Genomic DNA, 22,955 nt, shown 5'->3' on the forward strand with positions numbered 1-22,955 from the left:
GAGTGCGGGCTAAATACCTACAACATAGAATGAGAGAAAGTGAAAACCAAAAGGAGAGAATGATTGTAAATTACACAAAAAAACACTAAAACTGATGCATGATAGAGCGAACTGAAAATGTTGAAAAAAGGATTTGTAGATCATTTTCAAGTGGACAAAAAGGAAATTCATTATTTATGATTGATAGCTAGTTTTCGACATTAGAAGTTAAATATGTCTTTGTGAAAAGAGCTGCAACACATCAACGATCAAATGTCTAACTAACCAGACTTGACAGCATGTTGGGGGGGGGGGGGGGGGGTTCATCCGGTACAGGGACTATGGGCGGCTTCACTGAACCCTTCATTTAAACAAATATGGTAGTCTATTTCAGGGATTCAGGTGATGCTTTAAAATCTCATTATATACTCACTGTGTATGCAGTTCACTGTTTGCACAGTCCATGGAGAGTTCAGTTTAATTACCCAAGAGTCAATTAAAAGCATTTAAAACCTGTTTTCTTTCCTTTGAAAAAAACAAAAAAAAAAAACACATTTCAGTGGAACAGCAGTGGATTGGCTCTTGAGGGTAAAGTGAAGCTTATGCAAACAACACACAGCTTTATATAATGACATCACCAGGTGACTATAGTCCCATACAAGCTGGTGCATTAAACAAGTCCATAGCTGGATTTGCCAGACATTCCTTCAGTTAGACTTTGGGTTGTAAAGGATTGACAAATTTCAGAAAAGTTTTCAAGGGATGTTAAGCTAGGAAATTTTGCATGATTTCATTATAGAAATTTGTGCTTTTCAATGTTCTATTAAATGAATTGTAATAGAATTAAAGGGCTTCAGTCTCTGGAGGACTTGAACTTGTCTAGACAGCTGCTGCTGACTCTGCTGACCAGGAGCGTGGATCACATCACTCTAGTTCTTGGCTTCCAGTGTGTCAAATCATTGATTTTAAAATACTAGTGTTAGTTTTTAAAGCACTGGATGGTTTAGGGTCGAAAATACATTCATGAGCTGAAGCTGCTGCTGCTGCTGCTGCTGCTCTGTTATGAATCATCGCGGTCAACTTTGACCAACGGCAAGCAGTCCTAAACTAAACCTGCTCTGGAGTAAAAAGTGCTCCTCAAAAGAGGAATGGTTTGCATACAGTTATGAGACAGGAGTCAATGGTACAAATACGCCCTTAAAATAAAGTCTGTGAATCTGCCGTCCCATTAGTGACCGAGATTAGTAACCGGCTTGCAAACCGACAGGCCGCTTGCTCAGGACATATTTATTTAATAAAGGGTATGTATAAATGGCTATACCATTGTTAATTACAGTGTTCTGCTAAAAACAATGGTTCCAATCATTTGATGTGAGGCTGTGGGTGTTTGTGGAGAGACGGAGAGGTCAATGTCTACTGGTCTAGAGAAATATCCAGCCTAAAGGACCATTTATTTCTCTGCTTCACTACACTGTTCAATTCTCTCCATACCGGCTCAAAACACCCAGATAAACACACAAGCATTCTCTGACTCAATCAAATCCACACACACACACACACACACACACACACACACACACACACACACACACACACACAAACAGACAGACAGAGGTGTGCAGGTAAAGCACAATCTAAAGCAGCACTCACACTGACCAGCATCGACCACACAATGATGCCCTCTGCAAGCCAAAAGTAAAATATTTGCAGAGAGCCAATAAAAGTGACATCTGCTTTTTTTGAAATATGAAAGATTAGCAATAATGTAGAGAGGGCTGCTGCCAAAAGCCATCAACCGATCATGTGAAATCAGCTGGAAATATGATAATGTCATCAGTCAATAGTGTGGAAATAAGTAAGTGGTTGGTCATAGTAAAACCAAAAAAGGAAACACTGCTTTAAATGCTTTAAAAAACAAATTAAAAAAGTACCCCTTGCTTCCTTAAGATCTCCTTCCTTTTAGTCTGAGACAGTTTGTTTATATCATAACTTGTTCAAGTCACATAAAACTTTTATCATGAAAAACTTTACTTCCTTTAAACCTCCTCTCCCTTCTGACGCGGCTCAAAAGCTTTTCAGCCGTGTGTGTGTGTGTGTGTGTGTGTGTGTGTGTGTGTGTGTGTGTGTGTGTGGCTTTGAATTGTTTGATTTTTTTTGTCTACATAACTGTGTTTGTAGTATTTTGAGTGGGTTAGTCATATGTAGGAGTTTGGCTTAATTTTAGTTACCGTGTATGTAGGCTTGGCCCATGTGCGTATGTGTATCTATGTCCCATTTTGTGTGTGTGTGTGTGTGTGTGTGTGTGTGTGTGTGTGTGTGTGTGTGTGTGTGTGTGTGTGTGTGTGTGTGTGTGTGTGTGTGTGTGGAAGTGTTTGAGCAAAAATGAGCTAGCAGTATTTTCTTGGCTGCACAGTGAGACGCTCACTACAATTTCATCTGCTTCGTCGTGCCATTCATCAGTTGACAAATCCTTTCAATATAGTCTACCTGGCCTCGCTCGCTCATCATTTTAAAGGAATTACAGTGTCTCTGGGGAGAGAGGGGGAGGGAGGGAGAGAGAGAGGGAGAGAGAGAGAGGGAGAGAGGTGGAGAGTGGGAGATTAGAGAGTGAGGTGAGAGGAAGTAACACGAAAAGAGGATGGAAGTAGAACAGCAAAGATAAGGCTCGTATCTATTCAATATCATCTGCCCAGTTCAAGCTATTCACTGTTGAAGGGTGGAGAGGGGAAAAAAAGAAGGATATAAAGCATAGGAGGGAGGACGAAGGTGGAAAAAAGGGAGGACACAAGACAGATATGACGGCCATTTACACCAAGATCTAAAGAGGCCATCTCTGCAGCGACTTTGGTTGAGTGGCTGCAAAATAGAAACCTGCCCTTCAAGATGAAGAAAATGTGGTTGGGTTAAAGCATGTAAGTCACTGGGGGTTATCAATGAGTCCACTGCTGCTGAAGAGGAATGATTAAGGTTAGGCTATAAGGCCTAGGAGGATGGGCCTATAGAGGCCTTAACAGGAAGTTATAGCATAATAAAGCCAGCCCTCAATGGGTTTGCATACATAATTAATATATATATATATATATATATATATATATATATATATAATTTCCCATAATAGGTTCACATACACTCAGTGGTCTAGTTATGTACAGCAGTACAATCTAATGCAATCCAATACGACGGCTTTGCAATAACATCTATCTTTACAAACTCATAATGTCCATTTTTGGAAATGAATGTATCGTAGACGCACTGAAAATGTGCTCGTCTTTGTGCCAAGTGTCCGGACACAGCTTCTCATACAAGGACAGTATGACTGGCGGCAACAACCCACAGACCTCCACGCGACACTGAGGAGACGCGTCAGCCAAGACAGCCCAACAACGTCTTGTATTGTTGCTATCGTTGCTAATAGCAGTCATTACACCGTGATATTTCCCAGGTTTTTAGGGGTCAAGCTTTGCTGAAAGCTAAAGTGTAATGAGCCTGGATCCACACTTGAGGGACATATCTTCTAAACGTAGATAGAGTTCGGTCAGTTCACCCCCACTGTCAACAAGTGGCACTTCTGCTGACGTTCTGAAGAAAGGTTACAGAGGTGGAAGTTCTCCATCACTGTCAATACCATCTTTTAAAGGTAAAAAAAAACAAAACAAGGTTGTGCATTATACTGTATAAAAAGCTTATACTGCACAGTGCTGCAAAGGTGATTCTCCACACCGTCCATTTTGTTGCAGTTTGCCACAACATGATTTGTACATACGCAAAAGGGAGTGTGGGTTTAAAGTGGAGTGGATTTACAATATATAGGCAGCTGATCGGTAGTGAAGTTGGTAACCTCTGTTACAGTGACAATGAGTCCCATCAGGAGTAGGATTCCTGGATTTTACTTGAAAGTGGCCACGGCTATGTTTGAGGCAAGCCACTAAGATATCAATCTAGAATTGTCTTAAATAATGTGACAAATTTTGGTTATACTTTGGACGTATTTGATCATGTATTTGAGAAACGGCCTTTGCTGTTTGCTAAAATCCCAAACTATAAAACCTTAACTTTCCGGGTAGACTAGTAGTCTTAAACCTGTAACAGAGCATCCAATGGCTCTTCATCCTTTCTACTCCTAACTGGTGTCATTTGTTTTCTGCACGCTCAGTAATACATCCTTTATTACCTGCTCACCTTTGCATTTGAATCAGATGCCTATGGGTATTGCTCCCCACAGTTAGGGAATTAATTCTCCGTCTTTATCTAAAACGCTGTTTCGACACTTCACTGTGTCAAAAGCTTTAACGGCGCTCTCATCGCTCTGCTCGGCTCACACTGAGCCAGGGAGAAGTGAGGCGGCGTGCAGGAAGGAGAGTAGCTGACTGCACTTCATTCTTATGAACGCTATAATGCGGAATGAAGACAGACAGAGGTGTGGAAGTGAGTGGGAGAAGGGAGGGCATAGAAAAGAAGGGGGGAAAGAACTGGTGAGCAGATTGAAGAAGGAGAAAGCAGGACTTCCTCAGATGTAGTGTGAAGAGTGCGATCGGGATTCTCTGCGCATTTGTATGACGTGACGACACTCAAAGACGAAAACAGCGATGCCTCTTGTGTGCAAGTGCGTGCATTTTTAAAAATCAATGAGGATTTAAGTAGTCATCGTTTCTATCTCCAACAACAGCAGCATCTCCGCCTGTAGATGGTCCTCCTGGCAGAAGTTTCAGAAGCAAAGAGGGTGGCAAAGAGAGGGGAGTGGAGAGAGAGAGAGAGAGAGAGAGAGAGAGAGGGGGGGGGGGAGGAGGAGGGATGACAGGGGACGAGAGAGATGCAGTGAAGGCTGGGAGCTACATAGGATGAGGGTGTAACCTATTTGTTGTCAAACAGACTGAAAAATGACAGAGAGCCAACAGAGCCTGACAAATAGAGTGCCCTGTACACAGAACAAGAGAGGGGGAACGTGGGAGAAGGGGGGGGGTTTGTGATGCTTTCTTTTCTTTTGACTCTGTTGTGCGTTTGTGTATGTGTGCTGGCCACAGGGAATACCAATCCTTTCCAGTCTCTGCAGGAGCTGAGTTGACTTTTCCTACGACCCACGCATCACTCACTGTGGAAGGGTTTGTTTGAGTGCGTGCGCGCGCAAAAGCACACGTCGCATATCAGACGGCATAATATTAGAGACACAAAACCACGTTTCTTTATGGCAAAACTTCACTCTATACCTCTATCTCCTCTATCCCTCGCTCACTTTCGCAGTTTTTCCTCATATTGTTGTTTCAATTTCACACGTGAGCGAGCAAACCTAAATGACCAGCAGAGAGAAAGACCGAAAAAAAACTTTATCTCTCTCTCTCTCTCTCTCTCTCTCTCTCTCTCTCATTATTACGTGCATTATGTCCTAAAGTTCGTCCGCCCATCCGTCGGCTCCATTCTCGTGAACGTGATATCTCAGCAACGCCATGCTTTTAAATTCACATTTCCTTTCTTGGTATAACAATAACAATAATTTTGTATTTGTGTCGGTGCTCCTTTCTGCCCTCTACATATCAGGTTCTCTGGGCAGCAACAGTGTTGTATTGTGAAACTCAACATTATTTTATTATTTAGTTTTCTGAATCTTTTAAATTAAAGAATTATGGTACAAACTTCATCAGAATAATTACATCTTTAGATAAAGGATGTTAACTTTCTCATTAAGCTTTTAGGGTTTAACTATATACTATAATAGTTGTTTTTTTGTCAAAAACCTACAAATTCACTTGAGAGTGGATTCATAATTCATTCATAACGTGTCTCTTTATCCTGCTGCATAATATGTACGAGCATCCTGACCTCTAAAACCTAAACAAATAACTGCAGATCTGCATGAAAACCTGTCTCTGTCTGCTGTTGATTCCAGACTGTAGGTATCCTACTATATATTATAGAACTATGGGCTAAAAATAACACTAAATATTAATAATATCAACACCACCTTTACCCGTAATGTCTCAGTATTATCGGCCTGATATGAAAGTGCAAAGACAAAAAAACAAATTACCGCAGGATCAACTCACTTAACATCCTGTTAATTCCCGCTGCCAACTAATTTATTGCTTTAATTTAGTTTTTATGTCTTTCATTTCATTTTTGTTGAAAGCTAAAATGTCTGTAAGGCACTTTGAATTTTACTATATTTTTGAAATATGAAAGTATGAAATGCCCTTTTACCAAGGCAATGAATTCAATAATAGTAGAAAAAATAATAATCAGTAATTTAATAAAGTGAATCATTGTTTGCCTCCATAGTTATGAATATAAACAAACATTGAAAAGCAAAGCTGTAAGTGTGCCAAAAAGATGAGAGAGAAACACACACTGACACACACACACACTGACACACACACACACACACACACACACACACACACACACACACACACGTCCAGCACTGACTAGCAGGTGGTAATGGTACAGAGTGCTTCTTACTCGGGCCCAACAGCCTTACAAATGTTTCTACTGTTGATCTCATACAGCCTCACTGTAGAACAAATCAATGTTAACCCTTTCAATGTTGTGTTTTGCTGAAAACACACAAAGCAATTGCATTGTGTATTGTAATATAAAGTTGTAATATTTTACGTAATCATATTTTATGCACATTCATTTTATGTTCTCTGTAATATTGTAACATTGTAATATTATATATATAGGTGGAGGCTTTAAATAAGCCCAGTTGGCTTTTTGCCTCTTCCTGCTCTGTGCTATTTATTTATCTCTGTTAGGTTTGTTTATTTTTATTTTATTGTTCAAATTGTACAAAATAAATAAACTAAAATAAACTAAACTAAAAAAAAGAATGCTGGAACGCAAGAAAGAAGAAAGGAATTCAGCGACCAAAGGAACAAGGAAAGAAAGGAAGGAAGGAAAGAAAGAGATGGGGGGAGGACAACAAAGATGGGAGGAATGAGAGAAAATAAATGGATAGAAGAAGACTCATACCACTTGTCCATTCTGGGGATTTTTGTGGGCGTAGGGAGGACCTCTGATGTGATTCCACATCTGACCGGATGTCATCGCAAAAACTACACACTATCAGAGAGAGAGAGAGAGAGAGAGAGAGAGAGAGAGAGAGAGAGAGAGAGAGAGAGAGAGAGAGAGACAGGAGAGTGTGAGAATCAAGCATGGAAAAGCTTGTAACATCATCCTGATTTTGAACTGATTTGTAATGAACTGAATTCATTCCTCTCAACGTATGACTGAGACATGAACATGTAAGTGTTGTTAGAACAGGGAGAGGATTCTATTAATGAGGTGAGATTACTCCACTCAACTGGTTTCCAGAACCGTTTCACTAAACTTACAGTATGTCCCTGTCTTGTAAAGGTGGATATTTTTGGCAGAGCAGATACAGTATGTAACTTCTCACAGTGGAAAAAAAGGCTCCCACCTAAATCCCATGGTGTCTGTGTGTGTGTGTGTGTGTGTGTGTGTGTGTGTCATACCAGTGCAGCCATAGCCCATCCAGTCTTGTTGTATATGAATTCCAAGTTGTTCCTCCTCAGATACAACAGACCTCCAACCAGTGACACCAACAGAGCCAAAGCGATAGTGCCTGAATAATTAGGAGGACGGAAGACACGGATCTGGAGGGACGGAGAGAGATGAGGACCAAATCAATTTGACATTTCTTCAATTAGTGTATATAGCACTGTCCGGTTGTATACATGTATACTTATATTTGATCATCTCAATGCAGCGGAGATTGTTGAACAAACATCTTTCATTCATGCTTTGGTTTGACGACTGAATAAAAATGAGAAAATAATCCCAGCATCCATTCATCTTTGTATCGATTCATGCTGTTTAGTATATATATATAGTGTATACATCAATTGTTTTCAAAACCCCAAACTATTCTCCAACTGAAAATGTGTTTAATCATTGATAAGCTGCAGCACATAAGGAAGACTCCGGAGACTAAATGAAAATGAAGGGAAACAACATTTTAAGAAGTTATAAAACAATGATAGTCAAAGTACACCGACAAATACATGTTTTTCTGCATAATTGTAATAACTAAATCATCCATAATCCAGGTAATTGTATGACAACCTTTGTTTTGTTACTTATGTCTGTCTGTCTGTCTGTCTGTCTGTCTGTCTGTCTGTCTGTGTGTGTGTGTGTGTGTGTGTGTGTGTGTGTGTGTGTGTGTGTGTGTGTGTGTGTGTGTGTGTGTGAGGCCATGAAGCCAAACTGACAATATGCTGTGTTTGCTATCAACAGATGCAAGCATAAAATGGTTACAAAATTTGATTTAAGAGGAAACGGTGCATAGTTACAAAATAATTTCACTTCAGGTTGATAGCAGACCACCTCAAGGTTTCACTCAGAGAGAACCAGGACATTCTGATGTAGCATTTCAAAATAAAAGCCCTTCAAAATTTAATTCACGAGCCAACTTCAAATCACATTCATGAGACAATTTGTCTGATTTCAGATTTGATTTTAGAGGAAACGGTGCATAGTTTAAAAATAATTGCACTTCGGGTCCGATAGACAGAACACACGTGTCTCACCAACACCGATTATGTCACCGATGAAAATGTGTGTTCCATCTGCTGCTGCTGAGTGTTATTGAATAAAAACTTTACTAGGCAGAATTCAGGCAGAAAAGGAGATTTGTTAAAAGGCTCTGCCACATACTGTATGAGTCAGCAGAGACTTAGTATGTGTGTGTGTGTGTGTGAGAAAATATGAGACCGTGAGACATCCGAATATACATGCAGCGGCACAATCTTTCAATTTTTTTTCATTTTAGACTTCATTTTAAATTATTTTTGTAGGAACATAAAAAGGCTTGTTTATCATTAATCAATAACAACACTATCTACTTTGAGTTATTTCGAAGTTTTTAATTGGAGTTGAAGAAAAACGTGTAATGTTGTCACAGCGCTGACTTGTTTCCCCGTCATCTCTGACTCTGACTCTGGCCAGAGTGTCTCCAAAAGTCGCACACAAGTAGAAAGAAAACCCTGAGGTGCCAGCAGCTTCAGCATCTAGCGCCCTGCTGTGATACACAGAGTTCCTATGATATGGTCAACATGGCATCTGCCCTCACTAAGACCAAGGATGCCTTCAGACCTACCTGTTTGGTACACACACACACACACACACAAAAAGCACTAATGGGTTTGCCCGTTAGGAGACTTTTTTTTTTTTTTTTTTTTTTTTTAAAAACAGTACTCCAAAAGATTTAGCATTGCACTCCCATAACATGCAGCAGCACTCCCCAGGCCTGTAAACAGACTTTGATGTTTAAACTTGGTGGAGTTACCTTTAAGGGCTGTGTGAAAGCTGTCCATCAGACGGTGTTATGGACTACCCAACCCTGCCAAGAGCACCTTAACAAGGCGGGTCTCTAACCCCTACGAGCAGAATCTGATGCACTTCATCTGAGGTGCAACAGACTTTAACTATCTGTATTATTTTAACTTTAATTTACATTTATTTTAAATATATATCTATGACAGTCAGGGGAACTGTCTAGGATCAATATTATAATGGATTTGTATAAGCACTGTACATATTATATATATATATATGCAAGATCAATAATTAATTAATAATTAATTATTATTAATAATAATAATAATAATAATAATATTATATAATAATAATAATAATAATAATAATAATCAACACCTCAAAATGCACTATTGCACAACAAAACACAACACTGGAATTTTCTTAATTTGTTGACTTTTCCTTTTAGAGCTTAACTATTGAATATATTCCTTGAATACGTTTGCTACTTGTATAAAGCATTTTAGTTTAAAAAAAAAAACATCTTGAAAATAAATATTTTTTGGAAAATCCCTGATACTTCTTTTGTGATCAAATGATTTGTCCTATTTGAGTCGAAGGAATATAGACAATTAGCCATACAGCAGTGAATAAAAGCAATAAAGCAAAACACTATATGTATGAGGACTGCTCAGTGAGCTGTTACAATAATATGACAGCATACATATTAAGTCACCTCTAGTCTCTATAATGGCTGCAGATGAATATCCATGCCCAGATACAGCTGGACATACATACAGTACATATTGATTCTACACCTACACACAGCTCAGCAGACAGAGATGGAGTCTCATGCCCAAGAAAGGACTGATAACACTTGGTGGCCACAGGGGGCCACCTACAGGGGATACTCGGCAGCCACAGAGTAACGTGTCATGTTGAACCTCGTTATTCTTTGGAGAAACATTTTCAGGAATATTTTTTAGCTCGACAATAGCTGAAAACAATACGCATACATGAAGTACATTGGGGTTGTGTGCACCAACCGTACACGTTTCTTGCAAATGATGCCTGGTGTGAATGTGTGCGTGTGGTACCTGAACATCTGTGCGGTCCGCAATCCACTTGGCCAGCTGCTCTGAAGCGAAGCCAATCCTTTGCAGGTCAAACGTATCGGCTCTCTTGGGCTTTCCCTTCGCCGGGAAGTGCATGAAGGTTGGAGCACTGTTCATGTTCAACTAGAGGGAAAGAGGAAAAAATGAGGGCGGGGCACGTCGAGTTAATGTTATCTCTGAAAGCAGCGTATCATCGCTCATCATATCTTAGCTAGTATCGTAGGTTCACCTCTAGACTGATTATCATCGTATGGCTCAAGGTTTTCAGCCTCTTTTGGTAATGACTCCATAGCTGAGGCCCTTTTTTTTAAATTAAGTTTCTTTGATTTACTCCAAATATTAGCTGCTTTTTTTTAAATATAAGCGGGTGAATGGCAGAACATGTCTTTCAGTTAAGAATGCCTGATATGTTCTGGACTTGCTATTTATCTAAGTAGTGCCAGTATGTTAGAATTTCATTTAGATTATTTGTATACATTTCAATTAGCGCATTAAACAGCCGTTTCATACTAGAAAGTATGTATGCATTACTTTGCGCTTGGAATGATGCAATTTTTTTGCTGCCGGCCCAACACAGTCACATTTGCATTTTTAGAACATTCAGCAGCCAGCTAACAATCCAATAAATAGTATATCACGGCTGAGACATGAATGTTGACACAGTATGCATTCCTGCAGTGTGCCATTACAAAGCTAGACCCAACACACACACACACACACACACACACACACAGATTTGTTAGTGAGTGATGCCCAAAGTAGAGATCTACAACAAAAAAATTAGGGATCCACAAATATCTATGCAAATTGTTTTATTATGCAGAGTTTAAAACATCCTACCAATGTCCGGCCGGCTACATAGTGGCGCTATGCAACTGTATTTGTAGGAAAATATAAGTATTGGGTCCCGATGTTGCAAATACTGGATCTCAAAAAGGCACAAGAGTGGTGACAAATAATAACCCTGAAAGATCATTAGACATAACAAACTGCATCAGAGTATTGCTTTTCAATCGTTTCACATGCTTCTCTTTGTGTGTGTTTTGCCTGATTACACGACAGTAAATAGGAGTGTCTTAGCTACCACAGCGAATAATTGAATAGCAAAGACAAAAATATATTCTTCTGTACAATTGCATTACTGTGTCGCCTGTTTTGTCCTCCTCTCCTCACACACCCAGCTAAATAAAGACAACTAGTAGAACTTTCTCTTCCTTCCACTCGCCCTCCCGCCATGTTTCCATTCGGTTAAACTCCAAATCCCAGGACTCCCTGCAACTATCAACAATGATAAAGTCAACTAGTTCACTCTTCCGTTGCTCCCAGGACACCCGGGATGAAAAAACGGAGAGGGAGAGAAAAGGATGGAAACGAGAAGAGAAAAGGAAGACGACAGGAAGGAAAGGATAGTTGCAAGTTATTTATCTCTGCTGGCTTGGAGCTTCGTTATAGTGTTGAATGTGGATTAGATGCATGTGAGCATACAAACATATGCATATACATGTGAGAACATGGAAACATACATATATACAGTTGTGGTCAAAAGTTTACATACACTTGTAAAGAACATAATGTCATGGCTCTCTTGAGTTTCCAGTTATTTCTACAACTCTGATTTTTCTCTGATAGAATGATTGGAACAGATACTTCTTTGTCACAAAAAACATTCATGAAGTTTGGTTCTTTCATGACTTTATTATGGGTTAACAGAAAAAGTGACAAAATCTGCTGGGTCAAAAATATACATACAGCAACATGAATTAGCAATTTTGGTGACTTAGAAAGTTGTGTCAATGAAATGAGCTTCATAGCATGGCCTCTTAACTTCTTGTGAGTGATTATGAGTGACTACAACTGGTGACTTCTCTGAGGCCATTTAAATAGGGCTCATTGGATACAAACGCCCACAAACGCTACAATGGGAAAGTCAAAGGAGCTCAGCATGGATCTGAAAAAGCGAATCATTGACTTGAACAAGTCAGGAAAGTCACTTGGAGCCATTTTAAAGCAGCTGCAGGTCCCAAGAGCAACAGTGCAAACAATTGTTTGTAAGTATAAAGTGCATGGCACTGTTTTGTCACTGCCACGATCAGGAAGAAAACGCAAGCTATCACCTGCTGCTGAGAGAAAATTGGTCAGGAGGGTGAAGAGTCAACCGAGAACCACCAAAAAGCAGATCTGCCAAGAATTAGAAGCTGCTGGAACACAGGTGTCAGTGTCCACAGTCAAGCGTGTTTTGCATCTCCATGGACTGAGAGGCTGCCGTGCAAGAAGGAAGCCCTTGCTCCAAAAGCGGCACCTTAAGGCTCGACTGAAGTTTGCTGCTGATCACATGGACAAAGATAAGACCTTCTGGAGGAAAGTTCTGTGGTCAGACGAAACAAAAATCCAGCTGTTTGGCCACAATGCCAAGCAATATGTTTGGAGGAGAAAAGGTGAGGCCTTTAACCCCAAGAACACTATGCCTACCGTCAAGCACGGTGGTGGTAGTATTATGCTGTGGGGCTGTTTTGCTGCCAATGGAACTGGTGCTTTACAGAGAGTAAATGGGATAATGAAGAAGGAGGATTACCTTCAAATTCTTCAAGATAACCTAAAATCATCAGCCCGAAGGTTGGGTCTTGGGCGCAGTTGGGTGTTCCAACAGGACAATGACCCCAAACACACATCAAAAGTGGTAATGGAATGGCTAAATCAGGCTAGAATTAGGGTTTTAGAATGGCCTTCCCAAAGTCCTGACTTAAATCCCATTGAGAACATGTGGACAATGCTGAAGAAACAAGTCCATGTCAGAAAGCCATCAAATTTAACTGAACTGCACCAATTCTGTCAAGAGGAGTGGTCAAAGATTCAACGAGAAGCTTGCCAGAAGCTTGTGGATGGCTACCAAAAGCGCCTAATTGAAGTGAAAATGGCCAAGGGACATGTAACCAAATATTAGCACTGCTGTATGTGTATTTTTGACCCAGCAGATTTGATCACTTTTTCTGTTAACCCATAATAAAGTCATGAAAGAACCAAACTTCATGAATGTTTTTTGTGACAAAGAAGTATCTGTTCCAATCACTCTATCAGAGAAAAATCAGAGTTGTAGAAATAACGGGGAAACTCAAGAGAGCCATGACATTATGTTCTTTACAAGTGTATGTAAACTTTTGACCACAACTGTATATATAGATGTCCATGAATTCAAATACAAAAGTGTGCATTAATGCCAACACACATGGGAACACTAAGTGAAAAGAGAAAGACGCTGGGAATGTAATTAACTTTCAATTCAACTTCACTCGCCTATTCTTTTTTTTTCCCATGTCAAGAACATAAGTGGACATAATTGTGAAAAGCAGAAAGGCTTTTTGCAAGGAAGTCAGAGGGAACGATTTAATAATTAAATCAATAAAAGGGGAAAATGGCCGGCAAACTCTGAAGTAGGAAGAAAAAGAGAAATGTGTTTAAAGGACCATGTGTTACCATGTGGTACCATGTGCTACCATGTGGTACCATGTGCTACCATGTGGTACCATGTGCTACCATGTGGCACCATGTGGTACCATGTGGCACCATGTGGTACCATGTGGCACCATGTGCTACCATGTGGCACCATGTGGTACCATGTGGCACCATGTGCTACCATGTGGTACCATGTGCTACCATGTGGCACCATGTGGTACCATGTGGCACCATGTGCTACCATGTGGCACCATGTGGCACCATGTGGCACCATGTGGCACAATGTGGCACCATGTGGTACCATGTGGTACCATGTGGCACCATGTGCTACCATGTGTCACCATGTGGTACCATGTGTTACCATGTGGTACCATGTGGTACCATGTGGTACCATGTGGCACCATGTGGCACCATGTGCTACCATGTGTCACCATGTGGTACCATGTGGTACCATGTGGTACCATGTGGCACCATGTGGCACCATGTGGTACCATGTGGCACCATGTGGTACCATGTGCTACCATGTGGCACCATGTGCTACCATGTGCTACCATGTGGTACCATGTGGTACCATGTGTTAGTGCTGCCTTCACTGGGTTCCTTGGTCTAAAATAAATCCAAACAAGGCTATTTCTAACTGAGCACAGCTATTTAAAGTTCTAAGAGTATAAAGTGTAGAATAAAAAAGGACATCTGGGAATTTACCTGTGTATTTTTTGTATCTTTTTTTCTGTATTTAGGTAAAAAGTGCTTGCAGACAGCAGCCATTTGCTGGTGTTGAAGATCTTTTAACATTTCTGATATCATAGAAGCCACACCAGAAAAAAACCACAAAAAAAACCCACTGAGGAACAAAGTTTTGTAGTTACAGAAATATCTCTAAAGTGAATAATACTTAGATACCACAGCACAAAGACATCAAATGATTTTAAATGAAGCATTTATTTTTGTCTTTGTCCCTCGGTTTAGTGGGAGAGCCCAGCAGAGTCTGTCATCTGTGTCATTGGATCGAAAGCTACAAAATAAAATGATTTGTCAAACCCTGTTTAAAGCAATAGTCGTGTATTATAATTATTTATGGGTTTCTATTCAGTCATCAATCATCTTCCTCATAGTGGACCACATCTACAGTCCAGCACAATTAACAGGTAAATAATAAGTTCTAGTTTATGGTAAAGTAGAATAAAACTACAAAAATAAGTATGTGTGACTATAAAAATCTAACTTTATACACACTTATATACTAAATAGGAAGATAATAGCAATAAATTAACCAGATTTGAAATTTTGGACAAATTCTTTCAAACCATTAAATGTTGTTTACTGGGCATTTTTTAGTGTTTGCACAAAAGTCAAAAGAAAAGATTAAAAAGGCTGAACTGTGTGCGTGGAATAGAAGCAGCTCCCTATATAACATACATGACTCTTCAATGCCTCTGCTTGAGAGTGGTGTGTATATTTTGAGTTTTTTGCAGGCGTTTTTAAGCATTAAATTTGCTTTTTTGCTTGTTTGTTTGTCCTTCGAAATAGATGTGCCCATGTGTGTGTGTGCTAGTAAGAGTGTATAAATACTCTCTCAGCGTAGGTACGGTCTTGTTTGTACCTGTCCTTGTCTGCTTTTCTGCCTTTGCAGGATATTTTGTGTCACCCTGTTTTTCTGTGAGAGTACTTTTTGCCTTTTTCGATAAGGTTTTCTCTAAGGTTATACGCCGAACTACTGCTGAGGTTCTGAAGCAACAACTAAATAACAGAAATAAACTGGTGGATATATAATAAAAGGAAGGGACTGTCGGCCATATGGGGCAGCGAACTGTCATTGTCCGACACTAGCTGACCACAGTGTGAAGGAGGAGAGAGACGCCACATTTCATGCCGAGTTTTCTCTTCTCATTTTTTCCAACATATGGAGTTTTACTACCTACGGTTTGCAGCTGGCAAATTACCTCCAGCATTCGGGTAAATCCAATGATAAAAATAATCCTATACCCACACTAATTAGCCTTTGGTGTCAAATATGTTTTTATTCAAAAATAACAAGCCAGCAGATTTTAAACAACAAGCGACAAGGGACAGTGGTGTTTCCAGTGGCTTCCACACTGCTGTGTGAACGTGTTTCATTAAAGCCACGGAGCGGCTGATGATGAGGGACCGACATAATGTTAAGAGAACAAAAGAGGGGCGGTATGTGCAAGCGAGCGGGGCGAGGAGGGGATGGAGGGTGGAAAGGGAAGGATGCAAGGTGCGACTTGCAGTGGGTTTTGGTAAATACATTGGGAAGTGATGAATGACTTACCTGTTGGAAAACATCCGCTCCCTCATCGTAGTCCACGACCGTGAAGAAGAGCTTGTTGGAAAACGCAGATGAGTAACGCCACGAGTTTGCCAGGACCTGGTACTCCTCGTTGGCCTGCCTTTAAGAGGGAGAGAGAGAGAGAGAGAAAGAGAGAGAGCAGGAATGAGGAACAAAGAAAGGTGAAAAGATGACAGGAGTAAGAAACAGAAAGTGTGTACACTTGACTAGATCCTTGCAGTGTCTCTCTCTTCATCCAGCAGTGGTCAACACGGCGTGAAGATACAGCTTCCTTCCTCTCTTTCCCCCGAACCTCATTTGTCATTTCATTTCTATCATGTTCAAACGCAGCCCAATGGTCAGTGCAGTCCATCCCCGTATCCTCCTACATGACAAGATAAACAGGAAAATGCCAAGAGGCCGTCTCCCTTTTCTATTAGCTCCCTCCTTCCCTCGTCTCTTGACATTAGATATACGTCTCTTTCCATCTGCTAAAGTTCACTTTGACACGGCGTCTTACGTCGACTGCCTCTTGTGCTGGCTTTAATTAGTTAGGAAATTGTCTGTCAGGATGCGTTATGTGCGGCGGTGTTACATTGTTATCTTTGGGGCTAATGTTACGTCTCTTTGAAGTGTCTACCGTTTCAAAAAGTCAGCGGAGATGAAGTTGAAAATCAGGCCAGCAGTGAGTACAGTGGGGCTCGTCTCTCTTCCCTATCTTATCTGTGAACACCAATTTGCTGGAGTTGTCAACGTGTCACTGAGATATGGTTTTATCTGTCCTAAGAGTCCATGTTATTTATTTATCTGGTGTTTATTTACCTTCTGACAACTGTGCTAATGATGACAGATTGTTTTTAGGTTGCAGGGGGTTTTCCTTTTATTAAGAAATGTCATCATAATGGAAAAAATATATTATTATATTATTATTATTAATATTTTTATTATATTATTTATTTATTAATAAATTAATTTAAAAAATGGGAAAAAATATATAAATAATACATATATTGTGAGAATGTAAGATGTTAAGTTGTTTGTGGCTTTCAGCATAAGACACTTCAAACATTATCTTATTACTCAAAGGGCATAACAGATGTGTAACTTTAATCCTTATACTATTCATTTTCAAACTTCAGTTATACGCGCAAATTAGCTCAACATACGTACGACACTTACCCGTGTCCTTAATTTAAATTTAAATCAGTAATACATTTCACTTTTGCTCTAAGTGTGTGTTTCCCAAACCCGACCGGTCTCCCGACTTGAACTGATCATCGCGTCGTGTTGAAATGGGAAAAAACGCTTTAAAAGACAATGTGATGTTCATAGTTTTTCGTTTGTTAATTTGTGTCCCATCTTATCAATGTGAGCATGACAACCAACCAATTCATCTTTAAAAAAAAAAGTCTCCTCATCTGTCACACAAGGGCAGATGTTTATTACCAGCTGACAAAATAAATCTCTAGTTTTCTCGTGAGCAGTTACTAAGCAACAATGATCCGGCATCACACTAGTGAACACATTTTGGCCCCACAGAAACCTGCTAAAATGAACCTCTAAACTGGTAAGTAAAGACGTATGTAGAGTAGCCACCTTCCGGTTAAAGGGAAGCCTATTTTTATCCAGTCTAAACTCGTTCTATTCTTAGATAAGGGTCGAGTCCCCTCTGAGTCTCTGTTCCGCTGCTGACGTCTGTTTCTGCACCCCTTGTGGTCACGTGACCATTTCAATCGCCATGTGTCATTGTGTCAACATACTGGCCATCGATATGCTTACAAATTGCCGAGTTAGAAAAACTATGCGCTATGGAACTAAGAGGAAGCTGAAGAGTGATGTGGGTCTGAGGACCTCAGTGATTAGCTGTCTTTTCACTGGCCGAAAGTCCTCTTAACGCAGACACTCAGGTCACCGTCTCACATCCATCCGTTACTCTCACTCTTCCTCTCGCTCTCTTTTTCTAACGATGAGATGCTACTGTGGTGTTAATATGAGCGTGCCTGGGAAATGGAGGGAGGGAGGGAGAGAGAGAGAGAGAGAGAGAGAGAGAGAGAGAGAGCGAGAGATAGAGAGAGAGAGAGAGAGAGAGAGAGAGAGACAGAGAGACACACAGAGAGAGACAGACAGAGAGACAGATAGAGAGAGGGAGAAAGAGAGAGAGACAGAGAGAGACAGAGAGAGAGGGAGAAAGACAGAGAGAGAAAGAGAGCGAGAGAGAAAGAGAGACATACACAGAGAGAGAAAGAGAGCGAGAGAGAAAGAGAGAGAGAGAAGTAGACAGAGAGAGAGAGACAGAGAGAGGGAGAAAGACAGAGAGAGAAGCAGAGAGAGAGAGAGAGAGACAGAGAGAGACACACAAAGAGAGACAGACAGAGAGACAGAGAGAGGGAGAAAGAGAGAGAGAGACACACAGACAGAGAGACAGAGAGAGACACACAGAGAGACAGACAGAGAGACAGAGAGAGAGACACAGAGAGAGAGAGACAGACACACAGACAGAGAGAGAGAGAGAGAGAGAGAGAGACACAGAGAGAGAGACAGACAGACAGACAGACAGACAGACAGACAGACAGACAGAGAGAGAGAGAGAGAGAGAGAGAGAGAGAGAGAGAGAGGTAGAAAGAAAGAGAGAGAAGCAGAGAGAGAGAGAGAGAGAGAGAGAGGTAGAAAGAAAGAGAGAGAAGCAGAGAGAGAGAGAGAGAGAGAGAGAAAGACACACAAACAAACAAACAAACAAGCTGATGGAAAATAGAAAAGGAATCAAAGGAATAAGGGAGAGTGAGAGTGGGTTGACATTAATGATTGCATCTGAAAATTTTATAAAAATAAGGAGTATAGTTTTTTGGAGAGAAATTGCTTCCAAGATAAATAGATGAACCAGGAACGCGTGTGTGTGTGTGTGTGTGTGTGTGTGTGTGTGTGTGTGTGAGTGCATTCTTGTTGGGGTCAAGATGCAGAAGGTCGATGTTGAGTTCATCAACTAGCTGGAATTCCACTCTGACAGCAGCACATGGGTCAACTAGCTGCTGTGTTCTACGGACGAAAAGGTGCTCCAGATGCAGGGTTTATACCACGCATACCAATGTGATGAACGTCACTCACGCAACATTAGGCAAGCCTGGTTTCCACATTAGTTTTTTTGTTTTTTTTTATTCAAGAATAAACAACTCAAACCTGGGTTTACGAAATAATAATACCAACGTAATAATTAGTATAATAGAGGGACTGATTTGTGGGATAATACAAGATATAACTGCAAACCACCCGCCGCCTTTAGTTGCAACTCCGTCCATTTACAGTAACAAAGCACTTAACGAGGGCGTGAATGTGAATGCAACAAAGAAAACAACAGTAAAAAAAAGCAATGAAAAACAATCACAGCAAGCCGGAAACATAAAATATAAAAAGGAAAACGCTGAATGCAAATCACATTACCCTGAGAAAAGCTTTACAAAAATAACAACTTTGGTTTCCTCTGTGTGCATGCTGTGTGTGATCCAAATAGGATCACACACAGCCTTCTATGAGGTAGTGTGCATATTATCATAGACAACACTGTCTGCAATAAATACATGAGTACATCTGAATAAAAACAACTATAGATTTACTCCTCTGTTTACAGCTCATCATGCTGCAGCAGTCCTGGTTTCATTGAGATCAGAGAGGAAACAGTGTCGTAACAGCGTGAATCCAGTATCTGAGACATGAGGATCTCAGAAAACCTCGACACCAAAGTAGCTTACAGGACCATGGACAGAGTCCAGTGCCGTGTGCAGAGCTGTCCGTGGTCCTGGAATACTGGGATCGTCAGGGAGTTCCAGCTGTTTGGCTCAAATTGGAATTTATCTAAACTTTAAACAAAAAATTGAAATCAAACCTCTAATCTTGTATTAGCATGTTTGGGCTACTGACGAGCCTCATTGCATTTCTGCTGCAAACATGATGTAAGTCTGGTTTTTGCAAATTTAAAGCTTGCTATCGGGATTTTTGGAAAAAAATCTCCTCATGCATTCAATACTTTGAGTTTAATGCAAGTAAGCAGTAAGTAGGTCTTGTTGGCCTTGTTCTGTTGAATGTATTCATTCCCTTTGGTAATACAGCCAGCTGGAATCCCTTTGATCCAAACGTCAACGTGACCCACAGGTTTTCCTTATGTAATGCGGTTTTCCGTGTTTCCCCAAGGTGTGTGAATGTGTATGTGGTGGATGGTACATGAATTATCAGATGAGTTCTAGGACAGTTTATGCTCGTGTGTACGCGCTTTGTGGACTTGAGAGCTCACAGACTCTTCCACTGAACTTACAGAGCACTGAGAAACTACAGAGGCCGTAAAGGTGGGAGGAGCCATGCAGATCATGGCCGAAACAAGGTGCACCGACTTTGAGTGTGTGTGTGTGTGTGTGTGTGTGTGTGTGTGTGTGTGTGTGTGTGTGTGTGTGTGTGTGTGTGTGTGTGTGTGTGTGTGTGTGTGTGTGTGTGTGTGTGTGTGTGTGTGTGTGCATACCTGCAGACAGAACACTGCCTTTGAGGCTGCAGGGCGGTGAACATGACGATGACAGAGTAGTTCCTGGGCGGGGCCTTGACGAAGCGACGGAATTTGTCCCCGTTCATCCGGACGACCGAACGGCGAGAGGACCACTCCATCATCTGGTCAACCTTCTCCGACAGCATGTTCTGAGCACACAGACGAGGAAAAAGGGCAGCGAGGACATTGCATCCACATTAGGATTTTCAGATTCAAACAGAGGCCCTGTCCCAGCGCGTCCAACAAGGATAAGCGGCAGCAGATTGAAAATAAAAAGGCTGTTTGAATTATTTAAAATGTTAAAAACACTTCCATCCAGTTGCAGAAGATAACTGCAACCGGATGGGATGGGGAGTGCATTTACTCAAGCACTGCACTTCATTTTGGAGCTGCTTGTACTTTAATGAGTATTCTTCATTGTATACTACTTTATACTTAACTGCAAGTACATAGAATACTTTTTACTCCAGTACCTTTATCTGACAAATCGTATAAAATAGGAAGCATTGTAAGAGTACTATTTAATAGTGTGTACATGTTACAATTTAGTTCCACCTTGAAAGTATTAACATGCCGCTTATACATTAATGCATTCGTAGTAAAATATACAATAATATACTGTTAATTGTGCAAAATGAGTACTGTTACTTTTGATACTTTAAATCGATTTTGCTGCTAATACTTTCGTACTTTTACTTTTCACTTGAAATGGAGTATATACTGTGGTATTGCTTCTTTTACTTTGATAAATACTTCTTCCATCACTGCTCCTGTCATAGCGGAAACAAGCCTGTATAAAGAAATTGCAAAGACATTCTGCTACAGGCGTATGAAATGACTCTTTTGTAGCATCCGCTGATATCACCTTGGTTTAAAAAACGGGCAACGTCTCCTAAATTCTGACATTCAAAACATCCGATGACCGGCCAGGAGCCGCACTGTATCCGCTAAATGCTTCGAAAGTCACACACTGATACACAGCGAGGTGTTGCCGAATCCACATTTGAATAGGTTTGACTTCTGGCCTTTTTTTTTGACTAATGGGATCCAAAGAAAGAATCTGGACTACAACAAACCTAACAGCAAAAGGAGCCCTGACTTAGCAGTCTATGTGTGTGTGTGTGTGTGTGTGTGTGTGTGTGTGTGTGTGTGTGTGTGTGTGTGTGTACAGTTCTTGGCTGTGTTTGAATTTTAGGAGTCTGCTGCTGATTAAATCCAGTCGGGCTTAGCTGAAAGGTCACAACAGAGTCAGCGTCGGAACACAGCGCCAAAGGTACAACAACACCAACAACACGCCGCGTACAGCAGCTGGTGCCGGAGTAAGATTCGTAGGCTTAGATGCGTATAAGAGCAAACTCATATGGAGGAGTGCGGTCTCCTCTGTGCTGTGTGTGTGTGTGTGTGTGTGTGTCTTCAAACGGGCTGTGCGATCGTGTCGCTGTTAGTTCTCAGCAGGACGGCGCTTGGTGCCTACCAGCATCGTCTTTTGCCAGACTTAAGCTCTGAACTCATGACTGAGGAAAAACTGAGAGCGCTGATGAGACACTTGTTGTTTTCCTTCTGCTGATCACACTGTACAGCAGATTTCAAATTGACCAGAACACTTTTTGTGAGCGAGACTGAGCTACATCTATGCCGAGGGTTTTTTTCATTAAAGACTTGTTCATCATCTCGCAACCAAATACAGAAAAAAAACTGTTTGTTTCTTAACCCATTTATTCAAATAACTACCTTACCGCAAATGGGAATACAAGTTCAAATTCAGTTTTTGTTGTTTTTTTTACTAAAAGAGCATTGTAGTCCGGTATTAATTGCGTGCTTTGGGTTGATACGTTCTACTGGTAGGATTAGTAGTAATATAATTGACTTCTGTCTGATGGATGTGCTCTAAGCAGCTTTCCTACCCAATCAGAACGGCAGTTCATCTTGGAAAAGACGAAATGTATCAACGCCCGCCGGCTGAAACAGAATGAATGAAGCATAAATACCTGCCTTTAATAGTGATTTCATTAGCTAATGGTATATGAATCAGCTTAAATGTCAAAGCATATTATTTCAGCATGTTCTCAAAGTTATGTGAAGAATACACGTGTGGAGGAATTCCTCTCTTGAATGACAAAATAAAAAAAAAAAGAAAAAGGTTTTCTTGCCGAGCTTGCTCTATTTTGCTGGACCAGTCACTGGCATGGCTGTGTCCATTCTATTGCGGTCTTCTGAATTTATTCATAAGATGTATGGCCAACTGGGCAACAAGGGGACAACGCAATTCATTCAATCAATTGCCAGCCGACATAAGCATGCAAGTGTTGTTGCGCAGCAGAGAGGAGTG

At 40.7% G+C, this 22,955-nt stretch overlaps 1 protein-coding gene across 2 annotated transcripts in view; it reads right to left on the bottom strand.

The window, feature by feature from the left end:
* LOC137885197 (tumor suppressor candidate 3) overlaps positions 1-22,955 on the bottom strand; it is a 67,818-nt gene that overhangs the window by 23,914 nt on the left and 20,949 nt on the right. For both annotated transcript variants that reach the window (XM_068727354.1, XM_068727355.1), the window contains exons 2-6: positions 20,606-20,775; positions 16,105-16,222; positions 10,344-10,484; positions 7,446-7,586; positions 6,943-7,032 (exon numbers count right to left, since the gene is read on the bottom strand). In XM_068727354.1, coding sequence (XP_068583455.1) covers positions 6,943-7,032; positions 7,446-7,586; positions 10,344-10,484; positions 16,105-16,222; positions 20,606-20,775 — 660 coding nt within the window. The remainder of the gene's footprint in view (positions 1-6,942; positions 7,033-7,445; positions 7,587-10,343; positions 10,485-16,104; positions 16,223-20,605; positions 20,776-22,955) is intronic.

This window comes from Cebidichthys violaceus, unplaced genomic scaffold (assembly GCF_023349555.1).
Source record: "Cebidichthys violaceus isolate CVI_PGR_0920_01 unplaced genomic scaffold, fCebVio1.0.p SCAF_4, whole genome shotgun sequence".
Classification (NCBI taxonomy): Eukaryota; Metazoa; Chordata; class Actinopteri; order Perciformes; family Stichaeidae; genus Cebidichthys; species Cebidichthys violaceus.